The 17,510-nt window shown below is 45.4% G+C and overlaps 1 protein-coding gene across 2 annotated transcripts in view; it reads left to right on the forward strand.

Annotated features, from left to right (window-relative positions):
* LOC144791150 (kyphoscoliosis peptidase-like) overlaps nucleotides 1-17,510 on the forward strand; it is a 539,687-nt gene that overhangs the window by 195,571 nt on the left and 326,606 nt on the right. For both annotated transcript variants that reach the window (XM_078665805.1, XM_078665806.1), the window contains exon 3: nucleotides 740-787. In XM_078665805.1, the coding sequence (XP_078521931.1) occupies nucleotides 740-787 (48 nt within the window). The remainder of the gene's footprint in view (nucleotides 1-739; nucleotides 788-17,510) is intronic.

Raw genomic sequence — 17,510 nt, forward strand, 5'->3', positions numbered from 1 at the left:
TCTATCTTGTGCAGGCCAGGACCTTCTAAATGGAACTGACAGTGCTCCTTCACTCTGGTTCATTCAAACATGCATTATGTATGTAACTCACTGATCACACTCAAACATACAGGCACGCTTGTGCTGGGATGTTATTGCAAGTGTCCAGGTTATCTTGTAGCAGGGGAACGTTACATGGGTCAGCCAGTAGGCCACCACTCAGTAACCCAGGTAAAAAGGTCTGGTTACACTATAGGATTACTAGACCTTGGAATGCTGCCACACCCGCTCTATATGCTAGAATACATGACCTGTACAGTAGTCCACCGCCACTACAGAGAGTACACCTGCCACGCCCCTCCAGGTCCAGAACTGTCCTCACATCAATACAAAGGCTAGGTCTTCGCACGTAGGCTGAGCTAGCATGAGGCTGGGATCAAACTGTCAAAAACCGAGATACTGGATACTTGTAGATGGGCAAACAGGATAGGAGATACCACTGTACACCACGAGGGACATTCCCCTTTGAACAATTGTAAATTGTTTTAAATGTAGATTCTTTCAAATGAATGTTACTGCCATTAACTTAATATATGACAATATTTCCCGTTTCGTGTATTTTTTGAATTGTGGTTCTTTACTTCTTCTCATGTCGAACTGCTGGCTTCTCAGTATACTTTATACATAAAATATGTATTTGCTTCTATGAATGTAGTTGGTGGAGTTCGCTATTTTACAACATGTTGTAATGTTCCAACAGGCTGCGCAGGAGCTGCAGAGGAGGATAAAGAAGGGCATCAGGATGGAAGTAAGTGACATTTAAGCTGTCTGTCTGATGAAGGGTTGAACGGCTGCACATTCATTCTTCCGGCACAATATACAGAGCTTTTCGAGACTGAATTCAGACTTGTGTTCAAAAATATCCTAATGTATACATTTATAAAGTGCTCGAGATTTTCTAAGGCACACTGCATGTGTGTAGTTTATTCAGCATACGCTGTGTGTAGTCAGTTGTGCCCTATTGCACCACAAATGGCCACAAGTGAGTGATTGGTTGCAGCAAAGAACCTGAAAATAGCCTTGTTGCTAGGATGACAGAGGCGCCAAAATGTTTCAATTCTTGCACTGCAAATGAATCAAGTATGGGACTGTGAACTCAACCATACGTACCATACTCCCTCGCACACCCATAGCACCTCACGCACCCACACTCCCGGGCACACCCACACACAAGCTTCCCAAATGGATTCACAAACGTGGAAGTTCGAAACAGAGGGTCTCCGAAGTGGCCAGAGACATGAAATGCTCACTTGGTAAACACTGCCAAATTCTTAGACCTGCATTTTCTATAATATGAAATGGACCTGGCATAAGTTGTACTTAAACAGCAGTGAAAAGCAGTATTTGTACGATGTACATAAGAACAGTAAACCTGTTGGAAACTTTTTTTCTATTCAATGAAGAATGACTTCATTAAATAACATGAACCTTCTTACCTTGACTTTGAGCCTGCTTGTTTGATCTATTTGGGAAAATACGTACACACCATTAAGGACCATGAATGACGTATTTTACAACATGCATACTTTACGTATGAATAATAAGACAGTTGTAAGTGAATACTTAAAAGTATTAACCAATGTAGTTTATATATTGTGGAGTTTACATGTTTAAATCCGTAGCTGTGCAAATGGAACCACTTTTTCATAGATGTTAGTTAAACTACAGATCAGAATTAGCCTATGTATATAATAAGTATATGTAGGAATGGTATGTGTGGGCACTCACGTAGTGCAAACCAAGCTCAAGGCCAGGGGGGCACTGAGACTTTGATGGGGCTATCACCCACTGGGAGGTTTTCCTATGATCTGCAGGGCATGGCACCAGATTGTGGGGAATAAAGCGCAACCGTGATTACTTTTAAACTGGAATATTCCATTCTTTAAAGGAAATGAAGACTTTGGTCATGGCAAACACAATTTGCTGGCGTAAAGTGTGCACCTCGAGCACCATCCTGAGGCTGAAACTGGCGCACTGGCCTTAGCAGGCTTACTACTGTTGCAATAAACTTGCCAGCCACTAGTGAGGCAAGCCCAGCACCTTTAACCTTGCTCTTAGATCCCAGAGCTCCTCCATTGGTTTTCTTTTGGGCTTAGACTTGTAGCATGGGAAATCTTCTGGACCTCTTCCTGTCAACAGGTGGCGGATCTGCGGCGTGGCCAGCCTCGCGGGGACTTTAAATGCAGATTCTAGACTTCTGATAGGTATATCTTGCTGGAGGCCTTAAACCTTCTGGTTGCCACTGGTAAAGGCACATCCAGCAACTTGGAGCTTGACATACACGCAAAGGACCAAGGTGGTAGAAACCCAGGCAGAACTGACATGCACCATGAGATACAATTAGGCAGTGCCACTAAGAGGTGTTGGACACAAAGGATGTGGACTTAAACGAAAAAAATAAACAGGGCTGAGTCAATGCCAGATATCCTCCACCAGTGCGTAAATTGAAGGGGAAGGATCAACGACCCACGTTTGGAGTTGTAGTTCCATGAGGAGACTATCCTCCCGGCTGGTATGAGTACAGATGGCCGAGTGAGGTTGTGTAGACTATGTTGTCCTTATGCAGTGGCTTAAATATGTGTGACGCCCTGAAGAAATTGCCAAAAATCTAGATGGCAATGAAACATGTCGGCAAGTAAAGTGGTGTTGGTTGGATAGTTAGTAACCACACCCAACACAAGAGACAGAATAAAATTGCATATCTGCGTTGTTGTGTGGTTTATATGTTGTTTGACACTATATTGGTTGTCTGTGGTCCATTTTCACTGCATACCCTCACAAAACACTTTCCTTTGTTTGTGTTCTTTGGACGACACATTTTTCTTTTCGAGCTTGATGGTGCCAATGATGAGAACAGGGCAATCCTGGTAGTACCTGCCAGGTTCCCATTGGTGGTGCGCCCGTGAGGTGCCATCTCGCTCTCACACACTTTTTTCTTCCTTCTGTGTTGTAATTTGACACGAGGGTGTGTGTTATTTGTTGTCTCACAACTGAGATTTTACTTTCAGGGAATTGGCGAATGTTTAGGGAGGCACCAGTTTGGATATACCCACTACCACCCCAATAAGTATAGAAAGGGGAGTAAGTTTGTAACGTTTGTGCAACATATGGTATACCTCAAAAGTGTTAATTTTTAAGTGCCTATAAGGTCTAGGTCAATTGTATATTGATTGTATTGAGAGTGGAGGACGACCTATGACCTTCTTTACCCTCTAAGCCCCTTGTTGTTATCAATACATGCAAAGGGCCAAGGTGGTAGAAACCCAGGCAGAACTGACATGCACCATGAGATACAATTAGGCAGTGCCACTAAGAGGTGTTGGACACAAAGGATGTGGACTTAAACGAAAAAATAAACAGGAATCGCCTACAAATACATTTCGTAATTGCCCAACTCTCTCCTCAAAATTTCCTTTCCAATTTATTACTGAACGTTTCAGTGAACTGCAAAGAGCACAATATTTTTGTTTATTCTCACACTGATCCCTTCTCAAGTACAATGCTAGAGATCGCGGGTCACCCGACCAATAATTTCGCCACTTCCGGCTTCGGGCCCATATATTTCAAATCACCAGATACATTGATCGGATGACGTCACAATCTACTACCAATAATTGTGGAATTCCTTTCGATTAATTCTAGTGTACCCGACTTACCATCCACCGTTACGGGTACCTATGACCACCATGGATCAGGGAGCTAGCTGTAAAAGGAAAGGCAGCAAAATAATATACACTTCAATAAACGACTTTACTTTCATAAAATGACCACGGACAACTAGAAGTTTTATAAAGTTTATATAAAGTTCAATCAGAGTGAAAATCCAACTTACATTGAAGCTAAAATATTTGGTTTCAAGAGAAATGCGACTGGGAACCAGCTAAGCTAGTAAACTAATCATGACAGAGTGAACACGGGAGATGAAGAAATAACTAGGGCAAGTATCATTTATGCTATGGAATGGGAAAACTTAGAAATCTAAGCAGTTCGGTTAACGTGGAAAAATAGGACATCATATAACTTCAGAAAAATCTCTTCATTCAGTTTAGTGAGAAAATGTATAGAACACATCAAACAAGTTATAAACTGCAATGGAGGAAAAAAATGATTTGTAAAAGGAAGGGTAACATAGGAACACGCTATGAAAATAAATGCATACGTTTCATGGGATGCAATGAGTTGCGGAAAAACATGGAAAACTTATCATATGCAAAGATATGTCTTTATTGAAGCAAAGACAGAAAAATAGAAAGGTGCAGTTTCAAGAGATTCGGAGCGATATTCACCTAGACTGGTGTGAAAAACCAAACCCTGGCCACGGGTTAGTTAAGGACAGGAAACCCTCAAGGAAGGATACCCCTCAATGGACAGGCAGGTGCAGAATGGACACCCAGGACAGGACAGGAAACCCTCAGTTAGGCTCAGGACAGGACCACCAGGACACGACCAGCACCTGCAGTTTGGAAGCAACGCCTGCGCTCCACCCTCTCTGCAGCTATCGATCAGAACCCCGATTGGGTCAGCAAACTCCCAGCAAAGTGCTCCGCCAGCACTTTTAAGGTTTAGTAAAACCTTAGTCTATGGTCAAATTCGGACAGAGTGCTCCGCAGCGCTCTGTATCTTCAAGTCACCTATTGAGTGCGTTGGGTCAGTGACAGGTCAGCTATTCAGACAAGTCGGACGATTTCCCTAGGTGAACCCAGGGTAGATATACTGTTTTGGGACAGGGTACCACCCCCCAATGTTGCAAAGTGTCAGAATCCCCAAATTTTGATTGGTCCTAAGGTAGGATTTGGTTAACACACCAATCAGAACAGACTATTACAAGCCCTACTTAGCATCCTAGGGTGCCGCCTAGCAAGATTGGGGTTCCCATGAGAAAGTCGCACAGAATACAATTCAAATGACTACAATTGTATCAGACTATGAACATTGGCTCCATCCTCCTGGGTCAGAGGTAGCGCTCTCAGGAGCCTCTTGACTGTGGCTGCCAGCTGGCTGTATTCCACGGTCCATGGTCGACTCTGGCCTTGCATCTGGAGCATGCGCAGAAAGGACCTTCAAAATGGCTCACGACCCATTCGGACCCCCATTTCCCGTGATACATGAAAAGTAAGCGAAAACAAATTAATACATGGAAATAAATGAATGCATTACATGTCGTGACTTTGTACTTCAGATTTCTCATAAAGAAAATATACTATGCAATTAGACATTAGTAATATATGCACTGACACGAGAGCAACTGCACGAGCATTACCACGTTATCACGAAAGCTGCGTATTACGCATGCGCCCTCCTTTCCCTCCAGAACTACCTCTACGTAGAGTCACGTGAGTGTGACTAACGCATGCGCAAAAGCGAAAAGGCAAGCAGCGGCCATTTTATGGACAAGGGTTAGTCGTTTTAGTAATACACATAGGCAAGCTTCTATACTTTGCACGCGTATCCAAAATAAAGATATTAACCCCTTCGCTGCTAGGCCTTTTTCCCTCCTGTGCTAAGCCTTTTTTTGGCGTTTTGGAGTAGTGCGCGCTTAGGCCCTTGTAACTTTTTGACCACATAAGGGATCCGCGCCAAATTTGCGTCCTTTTCTTCCAACATCATGGGGATTCTAAAGGCGCCCAGGGTTTGTGGATTCCCTTGGAGGGGTCCCAGAAATTAACCAAAATATAGTGATTTTTTTGTTTTTTTCAGAAAAATGGGAAAAACGGGCTGCAAATGAAAGCCTATGGGTTTTTCCCTGAAAATGGTATCACAAAAGGGTTTGTGGGGCTGAAATCTCCATTTTCTCAGCTTTCAGGGAATGACAGACTTTTGTCAGAGAGCCGAAATTTTTCACTCAGTTTTGGCATTTTTCTGGGACATAGCCACTGTTCCCTCCAAGCTGCGCGGATGAGCGGGCGCGCACATCTATCACCTGGAGCGCGCATTATAAATTACAACGCGCGCACTGGCAACTGAGGACCTTCGCGCCGCCGCTTTTAAAATGCGTGCGGCGCGAAAACGGTAAGATGATGTCCCTTTTTGTAAGTAATCATGTTAATCGCGCGCCCGTCAAGCGCAGCGATTAACATGATTAGTTTAACAACGGCTCCCAATCAGCCCCCCAGTTGTGCTTTATTAACAAATGAAAGGCAGCATGTATACAACTACGTCGTGCTTGTAGACTTGCTGCCTTTCATTTGTGAAAGGCAGACAAAGCAAGCAGGGGACAGAGAACCGGAACGGGTGTATCGAAGCCGAGGGTTGTTAGGGTGAAAGCGTGAAAAAGTGCCGAGGGTTGTTAGGGTGAAAGCGTGAAAAAGTGCCGAGGGTTGTTAGGGTGAAAGCGTGAACAAGTGCAGAGGGTTGTTAGGGTGATAGCAAGAAAAAGTGAAAGAGGACATGCTCTATCCCCACAGCATTAACAAGTGAAAATGAATGGCTGGCTGATTAGGTGAGTGGAGAGATGAAGAAGGTTTGGAATGGAAGTGTCCGAGAAAGGGAAGAGGCAGCGTTTAGGTGGGAGTGAGCAGAGGAAAGAGATCATGAAAAGGAAGAGAAGAGAGTCTGGGAGAAGTAATGGCAGAACAGATGCTGAGAATGGAGCATATACTATAGTACAACGTATTATTTTTTCGTATACGTGGATGTAGCATATTCAGCTCATCTATCACTGTGAATATTTGGTTACTTATTTTGCTCATGCTATAATTCTAGATCCGGACACAAATGAGATGCGTGGTGTTTGGTAAAAATCCAGGCATACCTTTAATGCATACTGCTTCTGACTTATATATTGTAAGCTCTTACCGTGTATGTGGTCTGACATAATGACAACAGATACTGTGCATGTAGATGTACATAGCTGTGCCGCACACTGTGCAAGCTGACTCATACAACGGACAGCCACTGTACCTTATGACTGATAAAACAGTGCCACACGCTTACTGTTTAAGGTCCTCCAGTCTAAAGTCACTGTGATGCACTGTACATGTGGTTGACCTATCACATACCGTTCATGCTACCAAATGCCGCTGTAAAAGATGTTCGTGAGGACCAGGGCTATGACAGTGTTGCCTTCTCTGCCTAACACAAGAAATACATGAGCTCCGAGGTCTTGTGGTGTTGCATTTTTTCACCCCATTGATTGTGCGATAGTGCTTTTCATCAGAGATGTGTGATTATCTCGTTCCTCTCTCGGTTGGGGATGGGGATTTTGATGGACCCTTGCCAGAGGCGCAACTAGAGTGAAATAATCGGGGGGGGGGGGGCTAAGAACAAATTTCGGGGGGGGGGGCAGGGGGGGGCTGAATCTTTAGGCAATCGGCAGAGTCGAGCTGCAGGGGCTCTTAGAAGCGGTGAAACAACAACAAAGCCCCATTAATATGCACACGGTCATTAAAGACCTGTGACCTGCTCGGGTGCGGCTGTGAGCGGCCTGGGAAGTGTCTCTTCCCGGGCTGCCACACACAAGATGGGGGGTGGTGCTGAAGCCCTTTGAGGCCAATGGGTGTTGCGCGCCTGTCCCTTGCTCACTTTGCCACTGGATTCAAGATAGCCTGGCTGATGAAGGTTTTGAACCCGAAACCGGTTCCAGGATGCTTGTTTCAGGTCCAAGGAAGACATGGCTTGGCAGTTGGGCTGGACTGTTCCCATAAGGCACAGGGTCAGACTGATTTGCATATGGCCATGTCTGAACTGGGGTAGTGGAGAGAGCTAAAACTTTGGCATATGTATTTGCCATCTTTCAGACATGGGAACATCTGTTGCCTTTGTGAAAGGACTATGTTATAGAAGTGTGCAGTGATGTGGGTAGATCCATCCTCGGGGCATAAAACTACAATTTCCAAGGAGAAAGTATAGCCAAGTTAATATTGGCGTATTCAAACCCCACATATTGTCCCAGTGGAAGAGAAACCATGGACAGGAACAGAGAGAGGGATCAGATTCCCAGAGAGCTCTTCACTTTACGTTACGACATTTGTTTCCTAGTCGTCTCGCTGTTCACAGGCAGTTCTCCTCAGGAGTTTCTCACTCTGGCTCCCAGCAGTTCTTGCTTCTTACAGGGCCCCTTGCATAAGTGTAGCTCAGTTCCTACTGTGGATTACGTTATTCAGTAATTCTGTCAAAGGCGGATGTATTCGGCGAAACGTTAACATTTGGTGCTAGAATACACACCAGGTAATTCACCAACTCGTGTTCCAAAGTTTACATCGCCGATAATAAGTTGGGCGTGCTACCATACCCTGTGTATGGCTTACGGCTTTGCTTAAGATGTTCCTCAATAGGTGGTTGGGAACTTCCAAAGAAAGAATATCACGTTCTTTCCCAAAATTAACTCAATTTGATTGTGACTGTTAATACAGTGGCTGACAGTGGCTGGTGGTTATACTTACTGTGTTCGCTCTGTAGTTCTTTTTTTTCCCCTCGGCACCTTGACTCTCTACTGGTGATGACTGGCCCTCTCACTGCTGTCTCCTGACTGCATGATGCAGCAGTGCACTCTCCCATGCTCAGTGGACTGGAGTCGGCCGCCCTGGGCTGCTTGGAAATAATTCTCCAGCATGGCCAATAATTTAGCTCCTGTGCCCCCTGAACAGAGGCGGATGCCTGGACAGGTCTGAGCACCATCATGCTTTACAGGTCGTGCTTTTGGACTTGCTGGCTTTACTTTTAGGTAACACATAAGTTTGAAATCTTTGCTTAGCTTGTGTGCCGCCCAGCTGGTGTTTTGCTGCTTCTTTCTGTCTCTGCATCCAGATATATAATACAACAAGTAACATTATACCTACAGCAGTAAAATCTTATGATGGTACCACTGTTGGAGTCTTGTGCTTTTCTAAACACGAAGTGTACTTGCCTGTGTAACCAATTCATGTCATGGTGTGTGTATCCAACTTGCAAACCTGCCTTAAGACCCTTAACATGGCGCTGTATGTGTGGAAATGCAGTTTTTTCCCTTTTTTAAGAAAAGGTTTAGAGTGATATTTGGCGCCGCTCCCCCACGCGCGGTCTGGTTCCTGGCGCACATAGTCTTCCTTGCAGCGCACATAGACCCTACACTGCCGCCCACAGAGGGAAAAAATTAGAGGGAACATTGGACATAGCCTATTTTTGCTATTTTTAGAGCTTTCCACCTCCTTCCAGTTAATGGTAGAAATGAGTTTGAAAGCAATAATGGATCCTGGAAAGCTTTACATTTTCGAAAAGTAGACAAAATTCTAAATTCAGAAAGGGGTCATTTGTCTAAATCCATGAAGGTTTCGTTATAGAAACTAACAGTTAGATATTGGAATATTTGAAATTTTGTTGAAAAAAACAGCCTTTTGTCTCAACGTTTTCACCTATAACTTTTTCTAATTTTGACAGCTCTTGGAAAGCAATATACCGTTACATTTGTTACACCTTCCTGGTTGTGGGGATATATAGGACTTGTAGTTTCACTAAGAACCCGACGAACCCAGATCCAAAAACTGAGCAGCAACTTGCAATGGTATTTTTTCATTTACTGGGTATAGTGCACTTTGTGTTGGAAAATGTATACATGGAATAATCTGTATGAAAGACACCTATGTATTTCTGAATTGGGTACAAATTATAGAGTTCAGAAACAGTATATAATTGCACATTTTCAAAGTTGGGAATACTCATACTAGCATGAGAATTATTGGTCATTTTTCATAAAGATTTTTTTTTTACACAATGTCTCTCATTGAAAGGGAGAAATGCATGAAAGCTCAATTGGTAATAACAGTTGATTTACAAATATGAATTACCCCAAGTGTCCCGATAAAAACGGTACCTCACTTGTGTGGGTCGGCCTTGTGCCTGCGACAGGAAACGGCGCAAAATGCAACGTGGTCACACCTAAATTTAGCAGTTACAAATTGACCCTTTTTTGGCAAAGTGCCTACCTGTAGTTTTTGCACCCTAGCTCTGCCGGCACCTAGGGAACCCTAGCAAACCTATACATTTTTGAAAAGTAGACACCCAGGGAAATTCAGGATGGGGTGACTCGACTGCCTACCACCAGGTTTTGTTACCCAGAATCCCTTGCAAAGCTAAGATTTTGACAAAATAAACACATTTTCCGCACATTTCTGTGGTGGAAAGTTCTGGAATCTGCGTGGACCAACAAATTTCCACCCACCCAGCGTTCCCCCAGGTCTCCCGATAAAAACAGTACCTCACTTGTGTGGGTCGGCCTTGTGCCTACGACAGGAAACGGCACAAAATGCAACGTGGTCGCACCTCAATTTCCCAGTGAAATTTTACGTTCTTTGGACAAAGAGACTACCTTTTGTTTTTGAGCCGTAGCTCTGCCAGCACCTAGGGAAAGCTAGCAAACCTATACATTTGTGAAAACTAGACACCCAGGGGAATTCAGGATGGGGTGACTTGTCTGCCTAACCCCAGGTTTTGTTACCCAGAATCCCTTGCAAACATAAAAATTTGACCAAAAAAACACATTTTCCTCACATTACTGTGGTGGAAAGTTCTGGAATCTGCGTGGATCAACAAATTTCCACCCACCCAGCGTGCCCCCAGGTCTCCCAAAAAAAAGGTACCTCACTTGCGTGGGTAGGCATAGTGGCTGCGACATGAAACAGCGCAAAACGCAGCATGGTGGCACCTCAATTTCCCAGTGAAATTTAGCACGATTCGGACAAAAAGACTACCTTTTGTTTTTGCGCCGTAGCTCTGCCACCACCTAGGGAAACCTAGCAAACCTATACATTTTTGAAAACTAGACACCCAGGGAAATTCAGGATGGGGTGACTCGTCTGCCTATCCCCAGGTTTTGTTACCCAGAATCCCTTGAAAACATAAATATTTGACCAAAAAAACACATTTTCCTCACATTTCTGTGGTGGAAAGGTCTGGAATCTGCGTGGATCAACAAATTTCCACCCACCCAGCGTGCCCCAAGGTCTCCCGAAAAAATGGTACCTCACTTGCGTGGGTAGGCATAGTGGCTGCGACATGAAACAGCGCAAAATGCAGCATGGTCGCACCTCAATTTCCCAGTGAAATTTAGCACGATTCAGGCAAAAAGACTACCTTTTGTTTTTGCGCCGTAGCTCTGCCAGCACCTAGGGAAACCTAGCAAACCTATACATTTTTGAAAACTAGACACCCAGGGGAATTCAGGATGGGGTGACTCGTCTGCCTACCCCCAGGTTTTGTTACCCAGAATCCCTTGAAAACATAACAATTTGACCAAAAAAACACATTTTCCTCACATTTCTGTGGTGGAAAGTTCTGGAATCTGCGTGGATCAACAAATTTCCACTCACCCAGCGTGCCCCCAGGTCTCCCCAAAAAAATGGTACCTCACTTGCGTGGGTAGGCATAGTGGCTGCGACATGAAACAGCGCAAAACGCAGCATGGTCGCACCTCAATTTCCCAGTGAAATTTAGCACGATTCGGACAAAAAGACTACCTTTTGTTTTTGCGCCGTAGCTCTGCCAGCACCTAGGGAAACCTAGCAAACCTATACATTTTTGAAAACTAGACACCCAGGGGAATTCAGGATGGGGTGATTCGCCTGCCTACCCCCAGGTTTTGTTACCCAGAATCCCTTGAAAACATAAACATTTGACCAAAAAAACAAATTTTCCTCACATTTCTGTGGTGGAAAATTCAGGAATCTGCGTGGATCAACAAATTTCCACTCACCCAGCGTGCCCCCAGGTCTCCCCAAAAAAATGGTACCTCACTTGCGTGGGTAGGCATAGTGGCTGCGACATGAAACAGCGCAAAACGCAGCATGGTCGCACCTCAATTTCCCAGTGAAATTTAGCACGATTCGGACAAAAAGACTACCTTTTGTTTTTGCGCCGTAGCTCTGCCAGCACCTAGGGAAACCTAGCAAACCTATACATTTTTGAAAACTAGATACCCAGGGGAATTCAGGATGGGGTGACTCGTCTGCCTACCCCCAGGTTTTGTTACCCAGAATCCCTTGAAAACATAAAAATTTTGATCAAAAAAACACATTTTCCTCACATTTCTGTGGTGGAAAGTTCTGGAATCTGCGTGAATCAACAAATTTCCACTCACCCAGCATGCCCCCAGGTCTCCCGAAAAAAATGGTACCTCACTTGCATAGGTAGGCATAGTGGCTGCGACATGAAACAGCGCAAAACGCAGCATGGTCGCACCTCAATTTCCCAGTGAAATTTAGCACGATTCGGACAAAAAGACTACCTTTTGTTTTTGCGCCGTAGCTCTGCCAGCACCTAGGGAAACCTAGCAAACCTATACATTTTTGAAAACTAGATACCCAGGGGAATTCAGGATGGGGTGACTCGTCTGCCTACCCCCAGGTTTTGTTACCCAGAATCCCTTGAAAACATAAAAAAATGACCAAAAAAACACATTTTCCTCCCATTTCTGTGGTGGAAAGTTCTGGAATCTGCGTGGATCAACAAATTTCCACCCACCCAGCGTGCCCCCAGGTCTCCCGAAAAAAATGGTACCTCACTTGCGTGGGTAGACATAGTGGCTGCAACAGGAAACGGTTCAAATTGTACGGTGGTGAATTTACATTACCTTATTGCAAAACGACCTTGATTTTGGGGGGGGCATCTGAATTTTTGGCCCGGGGCTCGGTGGTATTCTTTGCAAAGTAGCAAACCCAAACAGTTCTGAAAACTAGACACCCGGGGGAGTCCAGGGAGGTATGGCATGCATGGGTCCCCCAATGTTTTCCTACCCAGAACTCTCTGCAAACCTTAAAATTAGGTAAAAATTGCACTTTTCCAAACTTTTTGGCGTGGGATCGCCGTGCCGGCAAAAAAGTCATACCACCCTGCGTTTCCCTTGTTCTCCCGAGTAAAAGGATACCTCACTTGTGTGGGTGCCCCAAAGCAGAACACGCCAAAAATGAATTTTGAAAAAAGTAGTTTTTACTCATTTTTACGTTTTACAAATTAAGCACCCCAGCCTAAGTCACATGCCTTTGGCCCACCCACACAAGTAAGGTATCATTTTACTCGGGAGAACAAGGGAAACGCTGGGTGGTAGGACATTTGTTCCGGCAGCGAGATCCCACCCAAAAAAGTATGGAAAAGTGGGTTTTTTGACCAAAATTTCAGGTTTGCAGGGGTTTCTGGGTAGGAAAACATTGGGGGACCCACGCATGCCATACCACCCTGGACTCCCCCAGGTGTCTAGTTCTCAGAACTGTTTGGGTTTGGTAGTTTCCAAAGATGCCTGCCAAGCCCCGGGCCAAAAGCTCAGGTGACCCCCTCAAAAAATAAGATTATTTGGCTAAAGGTAATGTTTTCGTCTCCACAGTATGAATTGGGCCTTTTCCTAAAGCAGCCGCTATGCCTACCCACGCAAGTGAGGTACCATTTTTATCGGGAGACCTTGGGGAACGCTGGGTGGGAGGTAATTTGTGTGAGCCCAGTGATGCCACGCTTTCCCACACTAAAACGTGTGAAAAAACTGATTTTTTTCCATGCAAAAAATGAGGTTTGCAAGGGATTCTGGGTAAAGGAACGTTGGAGGATCCACGCAAGCCATACCTCCTTGGAAGCCCCCGGGTGTCTACTTTTCAGAAATGTGTGGGATTGGTAGGTTTCCCTACATGGCTGTCTCGCACGGGGCCAAAAACCCAGGTAACCCCTCTTGCAAAAGCTGGTGGACTTAAGATTTTCACCATTGTTACATTCACCAGCTTTTGCAAGAGGGGTTACCTGGGTTTCTGGCCCGAGCGAGACAGCCATCTATGGAAACCTACCAAACCCACACATTTCTGAAAAGTAGACACCCGGGGGCTTTCCAAGGAGGTATGGCTGGCGTGGATCCGCCAACGTTCCTTTACCCAGAATCCCTTGCAAACCTCAATTTGAGCAGAAAAAAATCAATTTTTTCACACGTTGTAGTCTGGGAAAGCGTGGCATCACTGGGCTCACACAAATTACCTCCCACCCAGCGTTCCCCCAGGTCTCCCGATAAAAAATGTACCTCACTTGTGTGGGTGGACATAGTGGCTGCAACAGGAAACGGTTCAAATCGTACGGTGGTGAATTTACATTACCTTATTGCAAAACTACCTTGATTTTGGGGGGGGGGGCATCTGAATTTGTGGCCCGGGGCTCGGTGGTATTCTTTGCAAAGTAGCAAACCCAAACAGTTCTGAAAACTAGACACCCGGGGGAGTCCAGGGAGGTATGGCATGCATGGGTCCCCCAATGTTTTCCTACCCAGAACTCTCTGCAAACCTTACAATTAGGTAAAAATTGCACTTTTCCAAACTTTTTGGCGTGGGATCGCCGTGCAGGCAAAAACGTCATACCACCCTGCGTTCCCCTTGTTCTCCCGAGTAAAAGGATACCTCACTTGTGTGGGTGCCCCAAAGCAGAACACGCCAAAAATGAATTTTGAAAAAAGTAGTTTTTACTCATATTTACGTTTTACAAATTAAGCACCCCAGCCTAAGTCACATGCCTTTGGCCCACCCACACAAGTGAGGTATCATTTTACTCGGGAGAACAAGGGAAACGCTGGGTGGTAGGACATTTGTTCCGGCAGCGAGATCCCACCCAAAAAAGTATGGAAAAGTGGGTTTTTTGACCAAAATTTCAGGTTTGCAGGGGTTTCTGGGTAGGAAAACATTGGGGGACCCACGCATGCCATACCACCCTGGACTCCCCCGGGTGTCTAGTTCTCAGAACTGTTTGGGTTTGGTAGTTTCCAAAGATGCCTGCCAAGCCCCGGGCCAAAAGCTCAGGTGACCCCCTCAAAAAATAAGATTATTTGGCTAAAGGTAATGTTTTCGTCTCCACAGTATGAATTGGGCCTTTTCCTAAAGCAGCCGCTGTGCCTACCCACGCAAGTGAGGTACCATTTTTATCGGGAGACCTTGGGGAACGCTGGGTGGGAGGTAATTTGTGTGAGCCCAGTGATGCCACGCTTTCCCACACTAAAACGTGTGAAAAAACTGATTTTTTTCCATGCAAAAAATGAGGTTTGCAAGGGATTCTGGGTAAAGGAACGTTGGAGGATCCACGCAAGCCATACCTCCTTGGAAGCCCCCGGGTGTCTACTTTTCAGAAATGTGTGGGATTGGTAGGTTTCCCTACATGGCTGTCTCGCACGGGGCCAAAAACCCAGGTAACCCCTCTTGCAAAAGCTGGTGGACTTAAGATTTTCACCATTGTTACATTCACCAGCTTTTGCAAGAGGGGTTACCTGGGTTTCTGGCCCCGTGCGAGACAGCCATCTATGGAAACCTACCAAACCCACACATTTCTGAAAAGTAGACACCCGGGGGCTTTCCAAGGAGGTATGGCTGGCGTGGATCCGCCAACGTTCCTTTACCCAGAATCCCTTGCATACCTCAATTTGAGCAGAAAAAAATCAATTTTTTCACACGTTGTAGTCTGGGAAAGCGTGGCATCACTGGGCTCACACAAATTACCTCCCACCCAGCGTTCCCCCAGGTCTCCCGATAAAAAATGTACCTCACTTGTGTGGGTGGACATAGTGGCTGCAACAGGAAACGGTTCAAATCGTACGGTGGTGAATTTACATTACCTTATTGCAAAACTACCTTGATTTTGGGGGGGGGGCATCTGAATTTGTGGCCCGGCGCTCGGTGGTATTCTTTGCAAAGTAGCAAACCCAAACAGTTCTGAAAACTAGACACCCGGGGGAGTCCAGGGAGGTATGGCATGCATGGGTCCCCCAATGTTTTCCTACCCAGAACTCTCTGCAAACCTTAAAATTAGGTAAAAATTGCACTTTTCCAAACTTTTTGGCGTGGGATCGCTGTGCAGGCAAAAAAGTCGTACCACCCTGCGTTCCCCTTGTTCTCCCGAGTAAAAGGATACCTCACTTGTGTGGGTGCCCCAAAGCAGAACACGCCAAAAATGAATTTTGAAAAAAGTAGTTTTTACTCATATTTACGTTTTACAAATTAAGCACCCCAGCCTAAGTCACATGCCTTTGGCCCACCCACACAAGTGAGGTATCATTTTACTCGGGAGAACAAGGGAAACGCTGGGTGGTAGGACATTTGTTCCGGCAGCGAGATCCCACCCAAAAAAGTATGGAAAAGTGGGTTTTTTGACCAAAATTTCAGGTTTGCAGGGGTTTCTGGGTAGGAAAACATTGGGGAACCCACGCATGCCATACCACCCTGGACTCCCCCGGGTGTCTAGTTCTCAGAACTGTTTGGGTTTGGTACTTTCCAAAGATGCCTGCCAAGCCCCGGGCCAAAAGCTCCGGTGACCCCCTCAAAAAATAAGATTATTTGGCTAAAGGTAATGTTTTCGTCTCCACAGTATGAATTGGGCCTTTTCCTAAAGCAGCCGCTATGCCTACCCACGCAAGTGAGGTACCATTTTTATCGGGAGACCTTGGGGAATGCTGGGTGGGAGGTAATTTGTGTGAGCCCAGTGATGCCACGCTTTCCCACACTAAAACGTGTGAAAAAACTGATTTTTTCCATGCAAAAAATGAGGTTTGCAATTGATTCTGGGTAAAGGAACGTTGGAGGATCCACGCAAGCCATACCTCCTTGGAAGCCCCCGGGTGTCTACTTTTCAGAAATGTGTGGGATTGGTAGGTTTCCCTAGATGGCTGTCTCGCACGGGGCCAAAAACCAGGTAACCCCTCTTGCAAATGCTGGTGGACTTAAGATTTTCACCATTGTTACATTCACCAGCTTTTGCAAGAGGGGTTACCTGGGTTTCTGGCCCCGTGCGAGACAGCCATCTATGGAAACCTACCAAACCCACACATTTCTGAAAAGTAGACACCCGGGGGCTTCCAAGGAGGTATGGCTTGCGTGGATCCGCCAACGTTCCTTTACCCAGAATCCCTTGCAAACCTCAATTTTAGCAGAAAAAAATCCATTTTTTCACACGTTGTAGTCTGGGAAAGCGTGGCATCACTGGGCTCACACAAATTACCTCCCACCCAGCGTTCCCCCAGGTCTTCCGATAAAAACGGTACCTCACTTGCGTGGGTAGACATAGTGGCTGCAACAGGAAACGGTTCAAATCGTACGGTGGTGAATTTACATTACCTTATTGCAAAACTACCTTGATTTTGGGGGGGGGGGCATCTGAATTTGTGGCCCGGGGCTCGGTGGTATTCTTTGCAAAGTAGCAAACCCAAACAGTTCTGAAAACTAGACACCCGGGGGAGTCCAGGGAGGTATGGCATGCATGGGTCCCCCAATGTTTTCCTACCCAGAACTCTCTGCAAACCTTAAAATTAGGTAAAAATTGCACTTTTCCAAACTTTTTGGCGTGGGATCGCCGTGCCGGCAAAAAAGTTGTACCACCCTGCGTTCCCCTTGTTCTCCCGAGTAAAAGGATACCTCACTTGTGTGGGTGCCCCAAAGCAGAACACACAAAAAATGAATTTTGAAAAAAGTAGTTTTTACTCATATTTACGTTTTACAAATTAAGCACCCCAGCCTAAGTCACATGCCTTTGGCCCACCCACACAAGTGAGGTATCAT

This window comes from Lissotriton helveticus, chromosome 11, assembly GCF_964261635.1.
Source record: "Lissotriton helveticus chromosome 11, aLisHel1.1, whole genome shotgun sequence".
In the NCBI taxonomy this organism is placed as follows: Eukaryota; Metazoa; Chordata; class Amphibia; order Caudata; family Salamandridae; genus Lissotriton; species Lissotriton helveticus.